This window comes from Hemitrygon akajei, chromosome 6, assembly GCF_048418815.1.
Source record: "Hemitrygon akajei chromosome 6, sHemAka1.3, whole genome shotgun sequence".
Taxonomy (NCBI): domain Eukaryota; kingdom Metazoa; phylum Chordata; class Chondrichthyes; order Myliobatiformes; family Dasyatidae; genus Hemitrygon; species Hemitrygon akajei.
In genome coordinates this window covers 56,544,599-56,567,312 of record NC_133129.1, presented here as the reverse complement: position 1 = coordinate 56,567,312, position 22,714 = coordinate 56,544,599, and the positions used below count along the sequence as shown (strand labels likewise).

Below are 22,714 nucleotides of genomic sequence, written 5' to 3'. Positions count from 1 at the left end.
TGGCTTAAAGGCACTGACCTTTCCTTTACAAAACTGTACCCAACCCTTTCTGCTATTATTTGCAGGGGTTAACACAGGCACACCCAATGAATTCCTTCTGAATGAGGATCAAACAAGGTCGAACCCGTTTCACCGTTGAAATCGAATTTCCTCGATCTTTTAGCTCCCAAACTCCGATCTTCACTCTCCACTGATTTTTAACTGGCAGTATTATAAAGAAACTGCCGGCAATGACCTTTTAAACTTTAGGCATTAAATAAAACTCCACCGTTCAACCAAACCGCGTCATAATATTGGACCACGCAGTGGCATGGAGTCAAAATGGCAAATCCAGCCATGAACTGCCCCTCCTCACAGGGAGGGGTCCTCCTTTTATACCCTGTAAAAAAAAAACCCAATCTGTCACATGACCTCTACTGGCGGGAAAATGACATCACTCCACCATCACAAGACCACTACCTTAGGTCCAGCATATCTTCAACACCACTGTCACGTGACAAGTACAAGATACCCATGGGTACGTAACAGTATGCAGCTTCTAGTCTCCACCGAGCTAACAGAATTCACCTGACACTTGTTTCCAAAGCATTACCTTCAGCCTATTTAAACCCAGCTCTTAGCCACAGCACTTCTTTCACCCATTGAACCAATCAACCTCAACCAGTTGCTCCTCATCTTCAGTTACCTATTGTCTTGTCCTATTAATAATCTATTCTCTTTTGCTTTGTGGCCTGTTAATTTGCAGTTTATTGATAAAGTATCAATTACTGCTAAAATAATCCCCGCTGCTCTGCTTTTGGGTCAATCCTCCTCTACGTTTCCAGACAATCCTGGCCATGCCGCCTTCTTGCAACTCCCATCAATCAGGCAGAGGGTACAGATGCTGATGCCCCACACCATCATTTTCAGGAATAGGTAATTCCCTACAAATGTACAGTTGTTGAACCAACCTGGGGAACCCTAATGAATACCTCAGTATAGCAACACTAGGACCCCTTTGCACTACAGTGGTGGTGTGTCAATGTTCTAATTCTGTTCTTCCTTGCATAATTTTGTATTATTTCTGTCTTTTTTGTGAATGTTGTGTCTCTGATATTGTGTCCCTTTGATGCTGCTGCAATTTAGTTTCTTCATTGCACCTGTGCATACATGTAAAATAAACTTGGCTGAACTTCAAATTGAAATCTTGTGACATGACGTTTGAAGTTATTATGAACCAGTAGTTGTGTCAATTAATTTAATATGATGTTTCAGTGGGAATTACAAGTAGAGTTAACTGGGACCATGTCACTATAAGTCATCTCTAACAGTGTTTTTGAACACTTTCTGCCTCACTGAAGCTCATGCAGTTTTAATCTGAATGCTCCACATTTCAAGTGCCTGAATAAACTGGGGTCAGCTCCAAAGAGCAGGCCACCAGCATTGCAAGTAATCATCTGTAGCATCTAATCAAATTGATAAATGTTCTTCCAATGGAACTCCACAAACGCTGTGAAGGATCTCTTCCAGAGCCAGTGATCTTGATGCAGAGTCAGGAGCAATATCTCAACAGGACCTTATCAAATAACAAATATCAAATACCTTCACTCTTATAGAACCCATTAAAACAAAAGAAGACTGCCAAATACCCAATATGCAGAGAGAAAAACGAAACGAATCGTGCAAACAATAAAAGTAAATAAATAATATTCGACATTCACAAAAGCAAGTCACAGACACAAAGCCCGGCATCACTACAGCTGATTCAGAAGCTCATTAGTTGTAGGCCACAGCCACAGTTCAGCGCAGAAGTAAGAGAAGCCTGTGTCCCTCACCTCTGGACCTGACACCCTAATCTTTTCACTTTGGCCCAGGGTTTCAACCTCAGGTCATTCCTTGCTCTCAAACTCTGGCCTTGCTGCTTTCATACGCTCTCAGGCCCAAGACCCGCCACCTCGAATCGGCTCATTCCTGGCCTTTCCAATTCGGCTCAGTGCTTAAGTCAATCAAACCTCTCTCTCAGGCTTGGGCTCTGCTCACCTTGCTTGGTTCTACCGTATCGAATTGCCTCCACTCCAACAATGGCCGTACATTGGCTCATTCCCCGCTCCTGGGCCCAGATCGCAACATCGCACTGCAATTGTCCTGCAGCTTTGAGACTTCAGTTTACACTGCAGAAAATGTCAGGTCATGCAGGCAGTTTAAAAGCTCAATTCTGTCATTGAAGTTACAGGCCTTGTTTGCAGTGATCATTTACCTGAAAAATGAAGTATTTAGTTGCTTTTTTTTGTTTTATTTGCCACCAGCAAGTAGTGGCTGAGCTTCACCAGCGCCATCTTAAACTGAAACTGAATTCAAATTTCAAATTACTTATATTATCAAAATATATATACATTATACAACTTGAGATTTGTGTCCTTACAGGTAGCCACAAAACAAAGAAACCCAAAAGAACCCGTATAAAAAAGTCATCAGTTAGCCAGTGTGCCTTCAACTTCAGCACTGGGTCTTGGCTCACCTCTTCCTGCCTTCCCTTTCTCCTCTCATCACTGGACTCTCCTCCCCATTGGACCCTCCACCGTGCCCCTCACTGGGCCCCACTCCATGCACTCCATCCACAGTATTCCAAATGTAGCCTCAACTGAAACATAACTTTAAGGAGAAACCGGATAGGCCGGGAAATAAGAGGCTGAAGGGTGGTCACCTAGAGGCTTACAAAATTATGAAGAGCATAGATAGGATAGAAATTGTAACTGTCTCATTGCAGAGGAGCCTAGAACTGGAGGGCACAGATTTAAGGTGATGTGGAAAGACTTAAAGGAGATCTGAGGGGTAAGATTTTTTTATATAGGTCTGATAAATGTTTGGGATGAGCTGCCAGAGAAGGTGGTGGGGTGGTACTTTAAAAAGTATTTGAAAAAGTACTTAGATGGGGAAACACTGAAGGGACTTGGGACTGAGGTGGGCAAACGGGATTGGAGTAGGTAGGCATCATCGGCAACATAGATCAATTGGATTGAAAAACCTATTTCTATGATTCTACGATTCTATGACAGCCAGCACTTTGAAGTAATTCTTTCTTGTTTATTAATTTCTCTTTAATTTTTCCTGACTCTTTACTCAACTCCTCTGTCGATCTGCTATTTGGTTACTCGATGTTGGCTCTTTAGTAACCAGTCCATTATGTTAAAATGAAATTACCTTCCATCACTCAGTGTAGAAGTAAGTACTGAACTCTGTGGTCACGGTCATTTGTCTCAAATATGTCTTGGTTGAACATAATCCATTTATTTCCTTCAGTAAGATAGCAGTGACATATTAAAAATATATATTTGATTATAAGACGGTATCTACCCAGTTCTGAAACATGCCTGAAAGATTCCTTTTGCATCTACACTGTTTTAAAAAAGAAGTCGCTGTCAGTGTAAAATTGATTTGGTCAGAGATAATTATATAATAATTCACTTTAAACATTTTATTACCATTCTACTTCAGAGAGGTAATGGGTCACTGAAAACAGGCTGGCACGTTTGTTCTGATATAGTGTCTCTGTTGTTAGCACAATGTCAGATACAGTTTCTACCTCACATTTTATTCTGTTATTTAAGCAAAACACCGACATGCTGCTGAATCTTTGGAATAACATCTTGAAAATTGAATGTGAAAAATGTATTTATGTATTGGAGATGACAGGTTGTCGTAAAATGCATTCAGCATTAATTCTGGGACGTGATATTGGTACGTCAATAACAGGAGCAATGCTCTGCTTGCTATGTGGGGGAAGCTGGCATCGAATCAGGACCCCCATCCATGCCTATTGCACACTTCCTTTGATAGACTCCTCCCTCTTGTTTGCGCTTTCCACTTTACCAAAATTGCAACAGATCTGAGCATGCTAAGAAACATCTGGCTATTGGGGATTGTTGTAGTTGTTGAAGATTTGGATTTGAGAGTGACAGAACAGGACTTCACCTGCCATGTGTTGTTATGATTTGATGGTGTGGGAGGGTGAAGAAATGCCTGTGCCCACTCCTTGTGTGCTGGGTACTTACGTAATTCATCTGTTCGGGTTGAAGGATCTACGGTGAGATGAAAATGGAACTGGCTGAGGATATGGAATTCGAGGAGCTGATCAGGACTTTGCTTTCTTCTTGTTTTATCTTCACTTTACAAGATGCCTGCATATAAACTGCAAGGATTCCTAGAGTGGAGTGATGCTTTACGTGGTACAATGTCCTTATAACTGTTCTTGTGGCATTAAGGGCAATGCTGCCTGTGTGCTTAGGTGAATAACTGGATTTAAATAGTCAAATGCCCAGAATTGTGACTGAATTTTGAAAGTAGTGGTTGATTTTGTTTTTCATCTCTCTTTATTTTTCTGTGTTTTTCAGGTTCTGAACACACATCAATAGTTTCAGACTGCACTTACTTGCAGCAGCTTGTAAGACAGTGAGAACGAGGCTGGCAAAGGCTGCTGGTGCCAAGCTGTCGGATGATGCATAAAATCAGGCCACTGGTTCTGTTCCTGTGCTTCTTACTACATGCTAATGCTGAGGGTAAGTCCAGGATTGCCATTAAATGTGCTCCCTTTACAGGATCACCTGTAATCTATCTCCTTCTGTTGCTCTGGCCCCTGCACATACTCCCATTAAACTTATTCTAAGGTTATAGCAGAAGGTGTCTGGGGACATGCAAACCTATCTTTAGATCTCTCTGTCGTTTTCTTTCCCCTCGCACAGTTGGAAGTGAAGCCTGCATCAGAGATCCAACTGCTGTGGACATTTCTGTTGTTTCTCATCACGAGCTTGTATGTTTTCAGATGCGGCTCTTGTGTGTGAAGGCTGCTTATTCTGCACCTGCCCCTTCATTCCTGTGATTTTGAAGTAATGGGGCAAAGATTTGATGGTGTCATGCTGTTTGTTGTAGTTGAAGTGTGATTGGAAGTGGGCTTTTCCCAGTGTGAAATATGATAATGGCTATTTCTTGCTCATTTCAATTCATTCTGTAAATTTATTGAACACCTCCTGAACTACTTGACAATTTCAGTGTCAAGTGACATAATTCCCAGTGCAGCTTTTACTGTTTCATTTATTTATGGCCATTCAGCCCATCTGGTCTATGTGAGGCTTCTAATAAATCCCACCAGTCCCACTCCCATCTTCTTATCTTGTTACTTATTTCCTCTCACACGTGTTCATCAGCTTACTTTTGAATTTTTTCCCATTCTCCTCAACTGGTGATCATTTACAGCGACCAATTCATCTACCTGCATATCTTTGGGATGTGGATGGAAACCAAAGTTTCTAGTAGAAAGCGATTTGGCCGCAAGGGCAATATGCAGAGTCCACACAGACAGAACTTGAGGTCAGGAGCAAACCCAAGTCCTTAGAGATAGTTACTGGATGCTGTTAGTAAGATCAGTCCATATTGTTTTGGGATCTTCGGGTTTCCCTTGCCCATTGCTGGGCTGGAACTGTGATATGTACCATTACTTAACCCTCTATCCTTAGGGATCCCCACAGATGATACCAAGTCCATGTTTGCTACCTGCCTCCCCCCCACCGCAAGTCCTCCTTACAACCCTACCACACAGCTTGCAACACCTTGACTACCGGTATTTGTTTGCTCCGATCTTAGCACACCTCACATGTCCCATGGCTAATTGTACTGCCATCAACTCCCTATTTCCCCACTCCTATCTAGAAGAAGGACCCAACCTCCAATTCCTTCCAAACACTGGTTAGAACACACTTAGACTCCTGAGGGCAGTTTTAGCTACCTTGTTCTTGTACTGGAAAGAGTGCAGAGAAGATTCATCAAGCTATTGCCAGGATTGAAGGCCTTCAGTTACAGGGAAAGTTTGGTTAGGCAGGGCTTTTTTTCCCTGGAGCAAAGGGGATTGAGGGGTGAACGGATAGGGCTGCAGAGGATGAGAGGGAGGAGTTTCAAAGGTGATCTGAGGGAAACAGGCCAATTGATGTCTGGTACTTGCTTTTGGAGGAGATCATGGAGTCTGATACCATCTCTACAATTGACAGACATTTGGACAGGCTCTTGAATAGGCATGAAAGAAGGACTTCATGTGGGCAAATGGGATGAGTGTAGACAGGCAAAATGGTCAGCATGGGCATGGTGGGCCGAAGGGGGTTGGGTCTGTTCTCCACTGGTGCAAATATTCTCAGATCTCTAATCACCTGGCACCCCTTCCTCACCACCAAGTCCAAAATTTCTGATACTCCCTGTTCCTGACTGAGCCTCTGAGCTTTAAGCTCATGGCCCCTCCTCCCAACCCCCATGTCAATTCTGCCACATCTGAAGGGAAACATGAACCAGCTCCTCAGCAGCACCCAATGGGGTGATTGTCTGATGACAGATATGCCTGTTATTGCCACTCTGTACTCTTAACTGCTGACTATCATTTCCAGTTTGATTTGTTCTGAATGACCCCATGGATCTGATTATGCACAGGCGAGTCTATTGCACGGGCATATATTCTTTCTCAAAAGCCTTCTTATGTGTGGTAATATCTTGTAGGACAAGCCCCAGTTTGGAACTTGCATTAGATGACTTGTCATTATGTTTACATTGTGGTCTGGTGCTTCAACCTCCTGGGTGTTTGTTGTGGTTTTACCTCTTCTCCCTGTGCTACATTTCACATTAAAAGAGCACAAAATAGAGCAAGGAGCAATAGCTACAATCACAGTTAAGGTGCTTCTTGAGAAATATATATATTTGATTGTTCCCCCCTCCCCTCCTCCTTTTATAATCAGACTGATATGAGAAACAAATAATTAATATTGTGGTTGTGTTGCATTCTGGTCCTGACGTTAACTCTTGAGTGTAAAACATCTTCCAACAGCAGAGATGCCACTTTCCCTCCGATACTTATAAAATGGGTTGAATTTGATGGCTGCAGGACAAAATTCACCATCAAATCCAACATAAAGTGAACATATGTTTATTGTTAGTCAAAAATAGTTGGTATTTGTAAGTTTTTTCCTACAAAGAATCAAACTGCAGATTCTGTATGTGCTTCTCTGAGTAATATTTATTGTTTTGTCAAGTCATATGTGGTCACAGCCACAGAATTTCAGCCAAATGTGCTGATTTTTTAATATATAATAGATCAACACTAACTGAAAGCTTAGAGTTTAATTGAAGTTGTCCAGCCTTAATTTTATCCCGATTACAAGTGATCTTTGCTGGGATAAAAAGTCAATTGGGAACAACTACAACCTACCTTGAGGATTAACTTGTCTGTATGAGGCTGTTGAACTAAGATTAGAATCGCAGAATTGAACAGCATGGAAACAGGCCATTCAGCCAAACCTGTCCATACCAACATTGGGCAGCCTTGATATTACTTGCATCACCGCAGTCGGTCCACAGCCTTTGATATCTAAGTGACTCCGTATTCATCACAGCCTTCGATATCTAAGTGACTCAGTATTCAGACACTTCTTGCATGTGCTCAATCATACAGATCCATCCTCTCTCTTGGGTAGTGCATTATAGGTATGTCCACGCTCTCGATGAAGAAAGCCTCTCTCATTGCCCTCTTTAAATGTCTTCCCTCTTTTACTCTAAATCTACATTCTTCAGTTTTATCAAAATCTCCTGTAGCCTACCCTGCTTATATCATCATAATTTGATGTACCTCAATCATGTTTTGTCTTAACCTCCTCCGGTCTGGGAGGACCAGACCTAGCTTCTCTAGTCTCTTCTCATAACTGAATGCTTCATCCTGTCAACGCCCTAGTGGTTCCTCCCTGCACACTCTCCAGTGCTATCACATCCTTCACATGGTGCGATGAGCAGAACTGCGTGCAGTACTCCAGCTGAGGTCTGGCCAAATCTTTATAAAGTCCAAACTTGCCGTCCTTATTTTTGCATTTGCTGCCCCGACTGATAACAAGCTGAAAGACCTAAAGGTGCATAAGTCACCCAGACCAGATGAACAGCACCCTAGGTTCTGAAAGAGGTAACGATAGAGATTGTGGTGGCATTAAAAAAGATCTTTCAAAAATCATTGGACTCTGGCATGGTGACAGAGGACTGGAAAATTCCAAACGTTATTCCACTCTTTAAGAAAGGAGGAAGGCAGCAGAAAGGAAATTATAGACCAGTTAGCCTAACCACAGTGGTAGGAAAGATGTTGGAGTTGATTGTTAAGGATGAGGTGATGGAGTACTTGGTAACACAGGACAAGATGGAACAAAGTCAGCATGATAATCCTGCCTGATGAACCTGTTGGAATGCTTTGAGGAGATTACAAGTAGGATGGATAAAGGGGATGCAGTATATGTTGCATATTTGGACTTTCAGAAGGCCTTTGACAAGGTGCCACACGTGAGGTTGCCTACCAAGTTGAGAGCCCATGGTATTACAGGAAAGTTACTGGCATGGTTAGAGCATTGACTGATTGGTAGGAGGCAGCAAGTGAGAATAAAAGAATAATTTTCTGTTTGGCTGCCAGTAACTCGTGGTGTTCCACAGGGGTCAGTGCTGGGACCACTTCTTTTAAGCTGTATATAAATGATTTTGATGATGGAAGTGATGGCTTTGTTGCCAAATTGGCAGATGATGCGAAGATTGGTGGAGGGGCAGGTAGTGTTGAGGAAATAGGTAGCATCCAGAAGCACCTAAACAGATTGGGAGAATGGGCAAGAAAGTGGCAAATGAAATACGATGTTGTAAATGCATGGTCATGCACTTTGGTAGTAGAAATAAATGTGCAGACTGTTTTCTGAATGGGGAGAGAATCCAGGAATCTGAGATGCAAAGAGACTTGGAAGTCCTTGTGGAGAACACCCTGAAGGTTAACTTGCAGGTTGAGTCGGTGGTGAGGAAGGCAAATGCCATGTTAGCATTCATTTCAAGAGGTCTAGAATACAAGAGGAAGGAAGTGATGCTTTATAAAGCACTGGTGAGGCCTCACCTTGAGAATTATGAACAGTTTTGGGCCCCTCATCTTAGAAAAGGTGTGCTGGCATTGGAGAGGGTCCAGAAGACGTTCACAAAGATCATTCCAGGAATGAAAGGGTTATCATACGAGGAACGTTTGATGGCTCTGGGTCTGCACTCGCTGGAATTTAGAAGGATGAGGGAGGATCTCATTGAAAACTTTTGAATGTTGAAAAGCCTGGACAGAGTAGATGTGGTAAGCATGTTTTCTGTCGTGGGAGAGTTTAGGACAAGAGGCTACAGCCTCATGTAAAACAGAGATGCGGAGAAATTTCTTTAGCTAGGGGGTGGTGAATTTGTGGAATTTGTTGTCACGTGCAGCTGTTGTGGCCAGGCTTTTGGGTGTATTTAAGGAAGAGATTGATAGGTTCTTGATTGGACATGGCATCAAAGGTTACGGGGAGAAGGCCAGGAACTGAGGCTGAGGAGGAGATAGAAAAAAGGATCAGCCATGATTGAATGGCGGAGCAGACTCTATGGGCCAGAAGGCCTAATTCTGCGCCTGTGTCTTAGGTCTAACTAGTATGTCACAGAGAAAATCTGCAGATGCTGGCAGATGAGACCCTTCGGCAGGACTGGAGAAAAAAAGATGATCTTTTTCTCTCCAGTCCTGCTGAAGGGTTGGCCCGAAATGTCGACTGTTCTCTTATCCACAGATGCTGCCTGGCCTGCTGGGTTCCTCCAGCATTTTGTGTGTGTCACAACTAGTACGTCATATGTCTTCCTAAACATTTTATTTACCTGTCAAAGATCTGTGGATATATTTCAAGATCCTTCTATTCCTTAGTGCTTCTCAAGTCCCTTCTAGTCATAGTGTATGGCCTTGTCTCATTAGTACTTTCAGAAATACAGCACCTCTTGCCATTTCTCATCCCATTTCAACAAAACATCAATATCTCTTTCAGGCCAGGACTGCCTTGACATTGTCATCTACTCTGCCAATTTCCATGTCACCCACAAACATATTGATCATGCCTTTCACATCCAAGTCACTCAAATGCATTATAAACAACATAATTCAATACTGTATAATATTTGACAAAGGATTTAATAAAGTCCATGTAAGTTGCATCAACTACTATCGCCATTGATACATTTAGTTAGTTCTTTAAAGAATTCACCTATATTTGTCAGACAGGGTCTTCACTTGACAAAGCTGGCTTGGGTGTCTCTGATTAGACATCTCCTTTCTAAGTGGCCATTAATTGTCTCCCTCAGAATTATTCTTCCTTGCCGCTAGTGTTAGGCTCAAGACTTTTGGTCACTAGACTTTTCCCTGCTGCTCTTCAAAAAAAAAAGGGACTACTTTTGTTGCCTTCCAGTTATTTGGTAGTTCACTTAAAAATCTTACCCAGAGGCCTGGCAATCTCTTCTCTTGCCTGCCATAGCATCCTGTGATAAATCCCACGTGGTGCTGGAGATTTATTCACCTTTAAGCCTGCCAATACATTGAGTATCTCCTCTTTGTCAGTGGGAATCTCCTGCACTAGACTTTCCCAACCCTTTCACTGGTTTCTTCTATGAACACCAATGAAAAATATTCATTCAGGGTCTCGCCCATACCTACTGACTCCACTCACAGGTTGCCCACGATAGCCTTATGCAATTGACAGTAAGAATATAAATTTAGTAACATTTTGCTGAAAATCTGCCATGGTAATCGCACATCAACAGAGGTCAATTGGGTGTGGCTTTGATGGGTTGCAGATCTTTCATTGTAAAAAGTGCATCTTGGTGTACCCAGATCATACAAATCAGTGTGATTGTTATGGGTTAATAAGGGGGCTATCCTTGGTGAAGCAGAACCCGTCAAGCAACCCAAATCAATAGAACTGCTGTGATGTTTTCTCAAAATGCACTGCAAAGATTTGCAGAAGGTTTGTATTGAACTTTGCAGTGGATTGGATTATATATATTGCTGCAACTAAATTATACATATATGTTTTGTAGCAACAAAAGGAAAAATGCATTATTTGTTATCTGTTTTAAAATGGGCTATTCAGAAAACCATATGCTCTTTCTGTTTTACTGCCAATTGTAGGCTGTACTGAGGCACTGCATCAATGTTATTGAGTGATTTAATTTAGTGGGTGTGGCCTTTCTGAATGTCACTCTTACAATGTTGCACTGTTACATTACAAAACAGGAGCCTTTCTGCAACATCAACAGGCATTTATGTAATGCTTTCAGTGTTGTTACAAGTTTCAAAGACATTTCTTAGGAGGTGTTATCATGCACTATTTGACATAGAGCAATGAGGGGCTATGAGAACATCTTGGACAAACAGGTGAGTGTGAGGAAACATTTTAAAAAGAGCAGAGCATTTGAAGGGGTTGGTGTTGGGATTGCAGAACTCAGCACCTACGCATCTGAAAGAAAGGTTACCTTTTGGGAAGAGATTAAGAGTGATATTCAGGAACTTAAAATAGAGGAGTGTGAGCTCTTTGCATGATGGGAAAAATGATAGGGTTTGAAATGAGAGACATAAGAAGATATGAAAGGAATAAGAATTATAAAATTAAGACTTTTCTTAACCTGAAGCAGAAGTATATTTTTAATAAACAGAATGGTACAAAAGTTCTTGTCCTGGTTAAATAATAACAGTTATTTAAGAACAAGTGAAGAAAATGGTCAGAAAGTAAATAAATAGATTTAACATGGGAAATAAAGATTAATGTCTTACAATTAAACTAAAAATTGAATATTGTTCTGAAGTTTTGACCTCAAGATTTGAACCTGAAATTTCTCATCTGGCAATAAAAACCCCACAAGTCTGCCAGTTTATCTCCTTAATTTAATGACCTGTGATTAAAATTGAGAAAACTATGGCTTTGAAAGGTATGATTTATGGCAGTGTGGTATTTTAAGCTTGCAAAAATCAGTAACTCACTTTGCCCCAAAGGTCCTGAAACAGTGAGTTCAGCAACACCATTTCAGTGATATTACATATCTTGATTGTTTTCTACAATCTCTGCAATATGTCTTAAACATAGAATATGAATATGCAGAATTTTAGGAAAAATATTATAACTACAGAATAGATTTAACAAGTTGGTTGACCAATAATTTAATCCCAAGTACATTATAGATCCATAAGTATAGAACTTAATGCAGGAATCAGCAAACTAATTAACTTTTAAATTAATGAAACATGTACTAAAGACAAACAGGCTTGTTGATTCAGTGATCAATGCATTTAGAGATCTGTTTGCATTCTTGAGAGGGTTTTCTTGATTTGTCCTTTATTTATACTGAGGGCTGAATACACTATTAATATTAACCAAAGCAGGCAAACATCTGAAGATAAAGCTATGGGGAGAGACCAAGACAGGGTATGAATATGGATTACACAAGAGATGAACTTTATGTTGTGCACATCTGGGAGTCTTTTGCATTATCCACTGTCCTTTCACAATCAGTCTAATATTTTCAAATCTTTGCAAAAGTAGTGCATTGTATTTGTACAGACTACCATAATTTGTAAAGATATTTGAAATAAAAAGCAGTTAACGTTTACAATAAGACATTAAGAATGCTGGGATTCTGACAAACAAACAAAAAATACTAAAAAATACTCATTGGATCAGACAGCATTTGTGGAGAGAGAAACCTGAAGTTTTGCAGATTGAGTCTGTCTGATCTGTATAGATGGCATGCTAATAAAAGCATTCATTGGTAATCTGGTACATGTGAAAATAATAAACCAATTACTGACTCGCAAGTATTTGGCATGAAATTGGTATTATTAGTTTTAATAGGCTGTGGCAAAGGGTGTTAGCATGTGGGCGTTGAGCATCTACTTGAAGTGTGTGGAGCAAAGAAACATTACATCAACATTATAATGTTTTAGCACATTCAGAAGCTGAAAGCAATCTCTAATAGTTTTATTTAAAGTGATTATTAACTGCCTTCCTGGTTAGATTCTTTTCCACGATGAAAATTTGTTAGTTTTTGAAATTACCCCAGTCATTCTGGGAAAATTGCAGCCAACTTCTGTACACAGCACAGACCTGCACAAAAGATGTATTAGTGTGCAACTTTTCCAGTGCAGGGAACACACATTGTACCACAGATCAAAAGAATTCCCAGGCTTTGACCTTCCTTGAAGGCAGGGGACAGCCTTCAACAGGATCCACAGGAGTCAGGCATAATTTACCATCTGCTCCACAAATGAAAGATGCTAGATTATCCAAACCCTAATGCATGGACAGAGCACGTCATCACACTGCCCAGTTGTAGAATGCAGCCCATTCTCCTTGCACCTCAGGAGATCATTGAAGGATTGACAGACTATGACATCTTTCAGTTCATGTGGAAGAGGGCAAGGGCTGTTGCTATGTAATAGCCATGAGACATGGGTGTGAACCTTGCCACAGTATTAAATGTCTGAGGGCATGGTGGAGTTTGTGGAAGTTAGGTATAAGTATTGGTGGAGACAATAATTCAGAGTTGGTGAATCCAGGGAATTAACTAATGTTTGTCTTGTGATGGACCTGGCAGAATATAGGATTAGAACGTGCACCTCTGACCTTGATGTAATGTATTAGACTGAAAACTGAAATAAATAATTATAGTTATTTTCTACTCAATATATCAGATGTGATCTTTATCTCATTCAATTTCCAACTCTTCCCCCTGCCCCCAAATATCATCAGGTTCTGCAGGTATGAAAATAATAGAAATAAAATATTATAATTGTAGCATTTTCAAAACTCCTTTAGAGTTAATAAAGTATTTTTGAATGAACTTTTAGATTCTATTTTGGGATATGGGCATCGCTGGTAAGTCCAGCTTGAATTATTTGTTGTTAGGTGGTGATTGCCTCCTTAGGCAGCTGCAAATTTTCTGATGAAACATCTCCCACAGTGCTGTTGAGAAGGAGTTGCAGGATTCAGACCCAGCGAAGATGTATTTCTAAATCAGGGTGGCGTGTGACTTTGAGGGTAACTTGTAAGTGCTGGAGATCTTCTGCCCCCGTTAGCCTGGTCTCAGTATTGGGCATTGCTGTCCTGAGCTCGTAGCTGCAGTGCATTTCGTAAATGGCACACACTTTGCCAGTGGTGGGGAAATGAACATTCAGGATGGTGCACTAAACACTTTGGCTGTCTTGACGTAGATGTTGTTGGAGCTGCACTTGCTCAGGCAAGTGGTGTATTCAGTCACATTCAAATGTGTCTTGCAGTTGGTGGCCTTAGGTTATGAGGAGGTTAGCCACTGACCACAAGAAACCCTGCCCTCACTTCTCTTGTGACCACAGTATGTATGAAGTCATGCAGTCACAGTTGGAATGCACACAGCCAACCCTCATAAACAGCAATGTGAAGTTACTCAGCCAGCTTCCCTCATAGTCTTGATATTAAGGAATAAACATTGGCTGTAAGTTGATCTTCTTGTCTGAAAGATGACATCTCTGATAGGACAAGTGCTCCTTCGTATTGCATTTATATATCAGCTTAGGACTTTGTGCTCAGTGATATTTGAATCAAATGTCAATTATGAAGGACACTGCACTGCAGCCAGTCTTCTGATTAGTACTTCAATTTATACCCCAGTTGCTTTCAATTCTGTTGTCCATTTCAACTCCCCACCCTGTCTTCCTGGTGTTACTCAATTTTCATTTCCCTTTTTGTTCATCCTTTCCTCTGTCCTTTGCTGGTGTTGCTGGATCATCAGCTTTTCTAGTTAGTTTGGCTAAACATTGCAGCTTGTGAATTGTGTGTTGAGTTGCAGCGTAAGTCAATGCCGATGCATTCCCCTTTATGCGACTACAGGTTCCTCTCCATGTAGCACGCTCATGCTGAACAGAAAATACACTCAATGGCCACGTTTTTGGGTACACCCACCTGCTCATTAATGCAAACATCTAATTAGCCAATCATGTGGCAGCAACTCAGTGCATAAAAGCATGCTGACATGGTCAAGAGGTTCAGTTGTTCAACCCAAATGTCAGAATAGGAAAGGAATTTGACTGTGGAATGATTGTTGATGTGATATGGCTTGGCTCGAGTATATCAGTAACTGCTGATTGCTGGGATTTTCACACATAATATTTTCTAGGGTTTAAAGAGAATGGTGTGAAAAACAATAGATATCCAGTGAGCAATGAGAAAAATCAGAGGAGAGATGGTTAGACTGGTTTAAGCTGATGGGAAGGTGACAATAACTCAAGTAACCACACATTACAACAGTGGTGTGCCAAGAGCATCTCTGAATGGACAATAAGTTGAACCTTGAAGTGGAAGGGCTATAGCAGCAAAAGACCAAGAATATACACTCAGTGGCTACTTTATTAGGTATAGGCAGTATTGAATAAAGTGGCTACTGAGTGTATATTACAGTCCATTCACTGAATCTAAATTCTGGAAATAAAAGGTTTGCATAGGACTGGGATTATTTTAACTAGAAAGACTGCAGTGGCTGAAGATATTCAATCCCTACCACTTTTTTCAGTACAGTTAGAGATGTGCTCGGCTCCCCTAAATGAATGAGAAATAGAGAATAATGACTCAGATTGATGTAGTTTCATCCTGTTTTTGGAGACTAATTCCTTTGAACTTCCCTGTTCAGTCAGAGTGATGGTCAAGTAGAGTGGCCTTTCTATGAATGTTACAGACACAAAATGCCTTTGCAGTCTTTGGAGAGAATTTAGATGGAGGCACATGGGACTGCAGGTGCTGGACTCTGGAGCAACACAAAAAGCGCTGGAAGATCTCCGTGAGTCAGCTAGCATCTGTGGAGAGAAATAGCCAGTCAATGTTTTGCATCAAGAAACTTCATCTCAACTTAAAATGTCAACTGTCCATTTCTCTCCATAGATGCTGCCTGGCCCACTGACCTCCTCCAGTACTTCTTGCGGTGCAAGATAATTTAGATATTGTTATTGGGATATCTTAAGATGGATGAACTGCAATTTGCTGAATGTCAGCATCCATATTTTTAAATTTGCTCAAAGGATTTGTACTTTTTTTCAGATTTTATCTTTTATCAGAAAGATGAAGTCACTATTTAATATCAGTCATTATTTTGATCTTTTAATAGGTATTTAAATAAAACGCGATGGCTTTCAAAATTTAAGAAATATGAATCTTTGATATTTTAGAACTTACATGGAGAATTTATGATGACAAGTGTACACTGCAAAAACAAAACTTGCCAAATATCAGTCTTTTCATTTATAATGGATCTATGAGCCACTTCCACTTTGGTGTGTAGATAACTCTGTTTATTTTTTGACTGGAGATAGTCTTTTGTATTCTTGGATTCAGGTTCTTGCAAAGGAGCATATTAGATGAGGATCCATGAAGTCATCTGAAACACAATACAGGATGGTAATTGATAGCTCTGGAAGTGAAGCCTTCCTGGCATTATATTTGAATCAAAGCTGTTCAACCACGAAGATAGCAGGGCTTGAAGCAATTCTGCAACTGTAGACTTATCAATTTCATGTTGCATCGTGACTTTCAAGGGTCTCAGTTCAAAGTCAGTTTGAAGTACATAGGCTGGTCACCAGATTCAGCTTCACGGGTTGGCTCATTTACCTGGAAATGCACTACTGGGTGGCAACGCACTGCTGAGAAAGCTAATGATGATTATGTGAATCCCTGCCATGTAGCACTCCCACAACAAGGTGCTTAGTGCTTATTAGCAGAAGATAATCAGCCTAACCAATGCATATGCATTTTTTCCACTATGTACAGGCACAACAGCATTTAAAAAGTAATATGGTTAAATTTATATGGTGATTTTCAGAAAGCATAATATCTTTAGTTCGGAATCAAAAATCTGCTTTTTAGATACAAAATTGAACATATTTCAACTTTGATTTTTGCTAGTGGGGTTTATTGTTAGCCAAGTGAGGAACACCAGCTGATGAGACATTTCAGATCTACTTTCGAGTTTATTTTTTTTCATACACACATGTATGAACAGGTACAATAAAAGAATATTTAGAACAGAATCACATAGCATCACATAAACAGCATTCACTAGAGAAACATAAGGTATAGGGATGTAAGGATTAAGCCATTTGGCCCATCAAGTCTGCTCCACCATCAAATCATTTCAGACTTATTTTCAATCTCATCCTAATTTACTTGCCTTCTTCCTGTAACTTTTGAATCAAGAACCCATCAATCTCTGCTATAAATATGCCCAATGACTTGGCCTCCATGGCCATCTGTTGCAATGAATTGCACAGATTCACTACCTTCTTTCTATAGAAATCTTCCTTAACTCTGAACTAAAGGAATAGTCTTCTATTCTAGTGCCCTCTGGTTCTAGACTCTCTCACTATTGGAAATATCGTCCCCACATCCACCCTTTCTAGGCCTTTCAGTATTCAGCAGTTTTCAATGAGATCTCCGCTCATTCTTTTAAGCACTAACAAGCAGAGGACAAAGCCAACAACTGGTCCTCAAACATTAACCTCTTCACTCCCAGGATCATTCTCATACACCACCTCCAGAACCTTTCCCATGCTAGAATGTCCTTTCTTAGATACAGGGCCCAAAACTGCTTTCAGTGCACAAGTGTGGTCTGACCAATGCCTTAGAAAGACTCAGTATTGCATTCTAGAGGTCTGGAAATGAATGCTAGCATTGCATTTGCCTTCCTTACTTCTAACTCATTCTGCAAGTTAACCTTTATGGAATCCTGCGTGATGACTCCCAGGTCACGTTGCACCTCTGATTTCTGAATTTGCTCTCAATTTAGAACATAGTCTACACCTTTATTCCTTCTACCAAAGTGCATGATCATATACTTCCCTCCATACACATACACTATATTCCAGCGTCTTTCTGTATATATGTCTTTGGTGGCAGATAGGCGAGTGCTGGTGATCTATTGGACAGTTTTGCCTCCCCATTGTCGAGACGTCCTGTCCACCGCAGTGCAGTTTCCGTTCCATGTGGTGCAGCAGTTTGTTAGGATGCTCTCTACCACACGTCTGTAGAATGAGGTGAGTATAGATTTGCACAGTCCAGCTCTCTTAAGCCTCCTTGGAAAGTAGAGGTCTTGGTGAGCTTTCCTGATTGTGTCTAATGTTTTCTGGGACCAGGAGAGGTTGTGTAAATTGTGCACTCCCAGGAGTTTGAAACTGCTCACAGTTTCCACGGCTTTGATGTAAAGAAGGATGTCAGCAGTGCGATCTCCCTCTTTTTGCGAAGCAGGTTGGGTGTTGCTTCACACTGTGGAATGTGTGTTGGACAGAAAAGCAAAGCTGCTGAAGCTGCACTTGTTGCACATTTAAACCCCAGCATTAGTAGCAGTCCCAACCAAATAATTAATTTAATTGCTCAAGTTAATTACAATAATAAAATGAAACATTTAATCAGTTTATCCAGAAGTTTGCTCTTTTACGAGGTGCCAAACCCCACTGTTTTGTTTAATTTGGAGAAATTTTGATTCAATGCGGTCAATATTTCATTGGCCCAGATTTTGTTGGTAGCTGCCAATAATTTCAAACCTTTTTAATTGGAAAAAGGTCATGCACTTTCATACAGGGATTGATTGGTTGCTCTGGCAATGGGAGCAAGCAGCACAGGCTATCATTTTAGACCAGATTCGTCACATCACAGGCTATAAGACCATGTATATTGCAATGAAGATTGGAGGGCTCTTACAAAGAAGTAAAGACAAAAGTTGGACTCATTTGTTTTAGTGTTAATTTGATTTTGTTTCATTATTTATAAGTTAAGTTCATGTTTTGCTTTTGAAAGTGTGTTGAGAGTTCAATTTTAATAGTTTTTCAATGCCTTGATGTCTGAGGCATTTAAAATCCATTAAGTTGATCTGACAACCCGGGGAGCTATGAACAATGGGACAGGGCTAGTTAGAATCCATGCAAGGAGATTGCACATTTGTTGACAGCTTTTAATTAACTCACCACATGAGTACCACAATCACCTCTCCTCTGCAAAACTGATGTAGCTTAAAAGGTTTATGGTCCGGATTGTTGACATCAGCAAATTTGTAGGTGCTATATAAGAGGAATGATCAGTGTGATTGATGTTGGTTGAAAACCCATTTGGACCTGTGGAGATGAGGTTATTTTTTTGGAGTTGCACACAGCAGAAGTGGTTGGAGTTTAATAGCAACATGAGGGGCATGAGCTTGCTGTGGCACACAGCTCTCCAGTCAAGAGTCACTTACCATGTCAATAAAGCTATTTCTTTAAAGTAAACAGAAAAGGTCTTCTACATGCAGCCAAATGGCCTATGTTTTTACATCAAACTTCTCAGCAAACATTTCCTATTTTCCTACATTGAACTAATAATAATCCAGTTTAATCATATTTGTCAGCATTTGGGGACAAAGGTATTGAAAGGTCAGGCTTGTCAAAGAATACTCCCAGTTGTTTTATTTGTTGGCTTAAGGAAGGAAGTGAATGAAAGACTATGTTTTGATTAATTTTTATTTCAGTCAGCTTTCCCACTGCTGGTTAATAATAAAGAAAGATTAATTGTAACATCAATAAGAGATGTTTAATTAAAGATGGCAAATACATTTTTGCAAAGACTTGCATATCATACGCATGTAGAAATACATCTAGGAACGTCAAATGAGAAGTAGTTGTTTAAGTGCATAAAGACGTTATTTTGTCAGTTTTTAGGGATTTACTTTCTGAATTGGCTACTAAAATTGACCCAGCTACTGTAGATGCTACTGGTCTCATTGCTTTTGCTTAAGCAAACCAGTGCATTATCAGGAGCTGGTAGGATTATAAATACCTCAGGAACGGAAATGGATGCTTTCAATGCAGGAAACATTGACAAAATTTTAATGGATGGGGAGTGTTAAATGTTCAGGAAAGTACAATGGAAAACAGATGGCTCTTTCTGTATTATCTCCCACAGTAAGAGGGAGTACATCTTTTGGTTTTTGTATATTGCAAATAATGCATTAGTCTTTATACATGAACACTAACGAGCAGTTTAAAATGCTGTAAGTTAAATGTAACATGAATTCAGATTGTAGCCCATTACAGTGGTTGTCAGAGATCTTCTATTTCCATAAGATTGCACATTTCTGGAGAACAAAAGTCATTACCCAGCCTGGCATTTTACTGTTTTGGGAAATAGGCTGATGAAATCTCTGAGGCATAATTTGAAAGAAAGAGAAGCATTGACTTTCAACCTCCTCACAATATCCCTTGTATGACTGTCTCCTGGAGTCAATTTAATGAACTGTTTCAAAATCACATATAAGTGCAGATGATAGAATTCAGAAATAAAAATAAAGATTACTGTCAGCATCCGTGGTGAGAGAAACAGTGAACATTTCAGGACCAAGACTGTCAGAATCCTGATGCAGATCTGAACCATTAGCTGAGACCTTTTCTTTTCAGCATTTTCTGCTTTGCATTTACCATTTGTTTCCTTGACCTAGCTTTGTACAAGATTTTGTTGATTGATATTTTAAGCTGCAAAATCAATTGGAATATTCTTATTGTTACTGCCACCACGATCAGCCATATCAGCTGGAGAGAAAAAGAACTTTATGATCTGCCTTTAGGAACAAAGTTGTTAGATCAATAAAGAGGATCAGAAACATAACAGCCTTTTAGGAAAGTTCTACCTCCCTATCACCTCTACTCCAAACTTTAACTGTTAAACTTGTGCCGCCAGATGCTGGAATTTTCTCTTAGAATTCAGGGACATTTAAAAGTAAAATGTAACAGATTTGTCCTAATCAATTGCCATAGTAACCTCATTGTGAAAAGCACAGTACTTATGGCTGTACAGTGGATTCTGGTTAATTGCGACACATGAGGACCAATAGATTTTGGCCCAGTTAAGCGGCTGCCCCAATTTACCATGGAAATAGTTAAAATGGTAGGGGAAAAAAAGACAAACTTGTTTAACTAACAAATTATGCATTTAAATGAAATACAGGCCAAATTATAACATTACCAGTACTACTGGTGGTTGTCTGTCGATTCTGATGATAACAGGAATCCTGTGTGGGAGAGTTTTTAAAGTGGAAAAGCCAGTGCACTGGGGCAGTTTCCTCCGAAGTCTGGGTCCAGTGAGATGAGTAGACGTCATGACTGGTGTCTTCCCTGGTGGCAGTGAATGGCCACGACTGCTTCTGTGCCTCATCATGCCCTTATCTCTCCACGTACCTTTGTAGAACTGCCTTTCTGGCCATTGGATCTCTCTGTAGATCTCCCTACCCAGTCCACCAGATCTGACTTTGCATGCTAGGACAGGCATGTTGCTATCTCACTGGGCTATGAGGCCGCTAGCTCTGCTGGATCTGGTTTAGCCCACCTGTTAAAGCAGTGTACCGTGGTGTGGTTGCTGTCACATGCAAACAGCTACCTGGAGCCACAGGTGAGAGCTGAATGTCTGGCGGGGACTAAAACTAATATTCAAGATGATTGTCAATACTTTCAGATTCTTCATAGTTGCTAACTTGTTGAAGTAGTAAAATCATTTAATTTTCACACCTGGTTGATTCTGGCATTTCTAAGCCTGAATGCTTGAAACTCCAGTGAGCAAAACAGTTCTGAATTGTCTTACTGCTTATTTCTTGAAAATTATCAGTGACAAAAATCACTGGTTTTTGAACACAAACACACACACGCAACTGAAGCTATTTAAAAACTTTTTGTCTAAGCATTGTGTCGTGCCTAACAGCCACATAAGTTCATACTCCTGATGTTAGTGTGAAACTTGTTAACAGTCTCCTGTCCCAATTAAATGGCATACTGTCCCAAAGGAATAAAGAGAATCCTGGCAATTTTCTCAGTTAGGTTTTGTTCTTTAAATGTTGTCCCAAGTAAACAACTGCCCAGATTAACTGATGGCCCAATTAACCAGAATCCGCTGTATTTCTGTTCACAATTTCATCAGGGACAAAAGAGAGTAATTTAACAAAGTTCAATTGAATTGGTGTTTCTGAACATTACAATGTATTGATAAAAAATGATTGTCAGTGTTGATGTGCAGCCTGTTACTGGATAAATCGAGTTGTATTTATGCTGCTAACAGCACTTTTCAATGTCAAAGCAAAGATAAAATGTAATAACATTTCCAACAGAATTTTCCAAAACCTCATTATTATTGTTTTTCAGAGTCAAGGCCAATAGAAAGGTGGTAAAATTGAATTTGTATGTAAACTAAGGATGCATGTTAAGATAATGATTCAAACATTCCCTGGAATAGTGGACCACATGATTCCCAATGATCAAAAAAAGATTCAAAGGTACAATTTAATGTCAATCCCCCCTCCCCCACTGGCAAAAAAAAGTATCGGCGCCCACCACCGCACACTCAAGTGTGAGCAAAGCTGCAGCAAAGACACTTGCAGTTACCCCAAGACTGCATTGTACACCCAGCATTCAACAAGAGGTGTTGAACTCTGTTTTCACAACGAGTGGAGAGGCATAACAAACAACTTTCTGGTTTACAATGTTAAAAGCCCATTGTGTCACTTTTTTTTGCAAGCTCTGAGCCCAAAGATCTGGGTAGGAGGAGAGTGGACATACAGGAAAGTGATAAACAGGACATTGAACACAGCAGAGAAACAGGTGATTCAGCCCATGATGTAAGTGCCCATCATGATGCCAAATTGAACTAAATCTCATCTAACTGAACATGATCTATAATCAACACACACAAAATGCTGGTAGAACACAGCAGGCTAGGCAGCATCTATAGGGAGAAGTGCTGTCGATGTTTCGGGCCGAGACCCTTCGTCAGGACTGGGTCTATAATCCCTCTGTTCCCTGCATCATCTTGTGTCTCTCTGAAAGCCAATGCCACTA

General features: G+C 40.4%; 1 protein-coding gene across 26 annotated transcripts in view; it reads left to right on the top strand.

Moving 5' to 3' along the window:
• Positions 1 to 22,714, top strand: part of LOC140729077 (receptor-type tyrosine-protein phosphatase delta-like) — a 2,395,537-nt gene that overhangs the window by 1,877,769 nt on the left and 495,054 nt on the right. For all 26 annotated transcript variants that reach the window (XM_073048383.1, XM_073048384.1, XM_073048388.1 and 23 more), the window contains one exon: positions 4,371 to 4,535. In XM_073048383.1, the coding sequence (XP_072904484.1) occupies positions 4,472 to 4,535 (64 nt within the window). In that variant the 5' untranslated portion in view covers positions 4,371 to 4,471. The remainder of the gene's footprint in view (positions 1 to 4,370; positions 4,536 to 22,714) is intronic.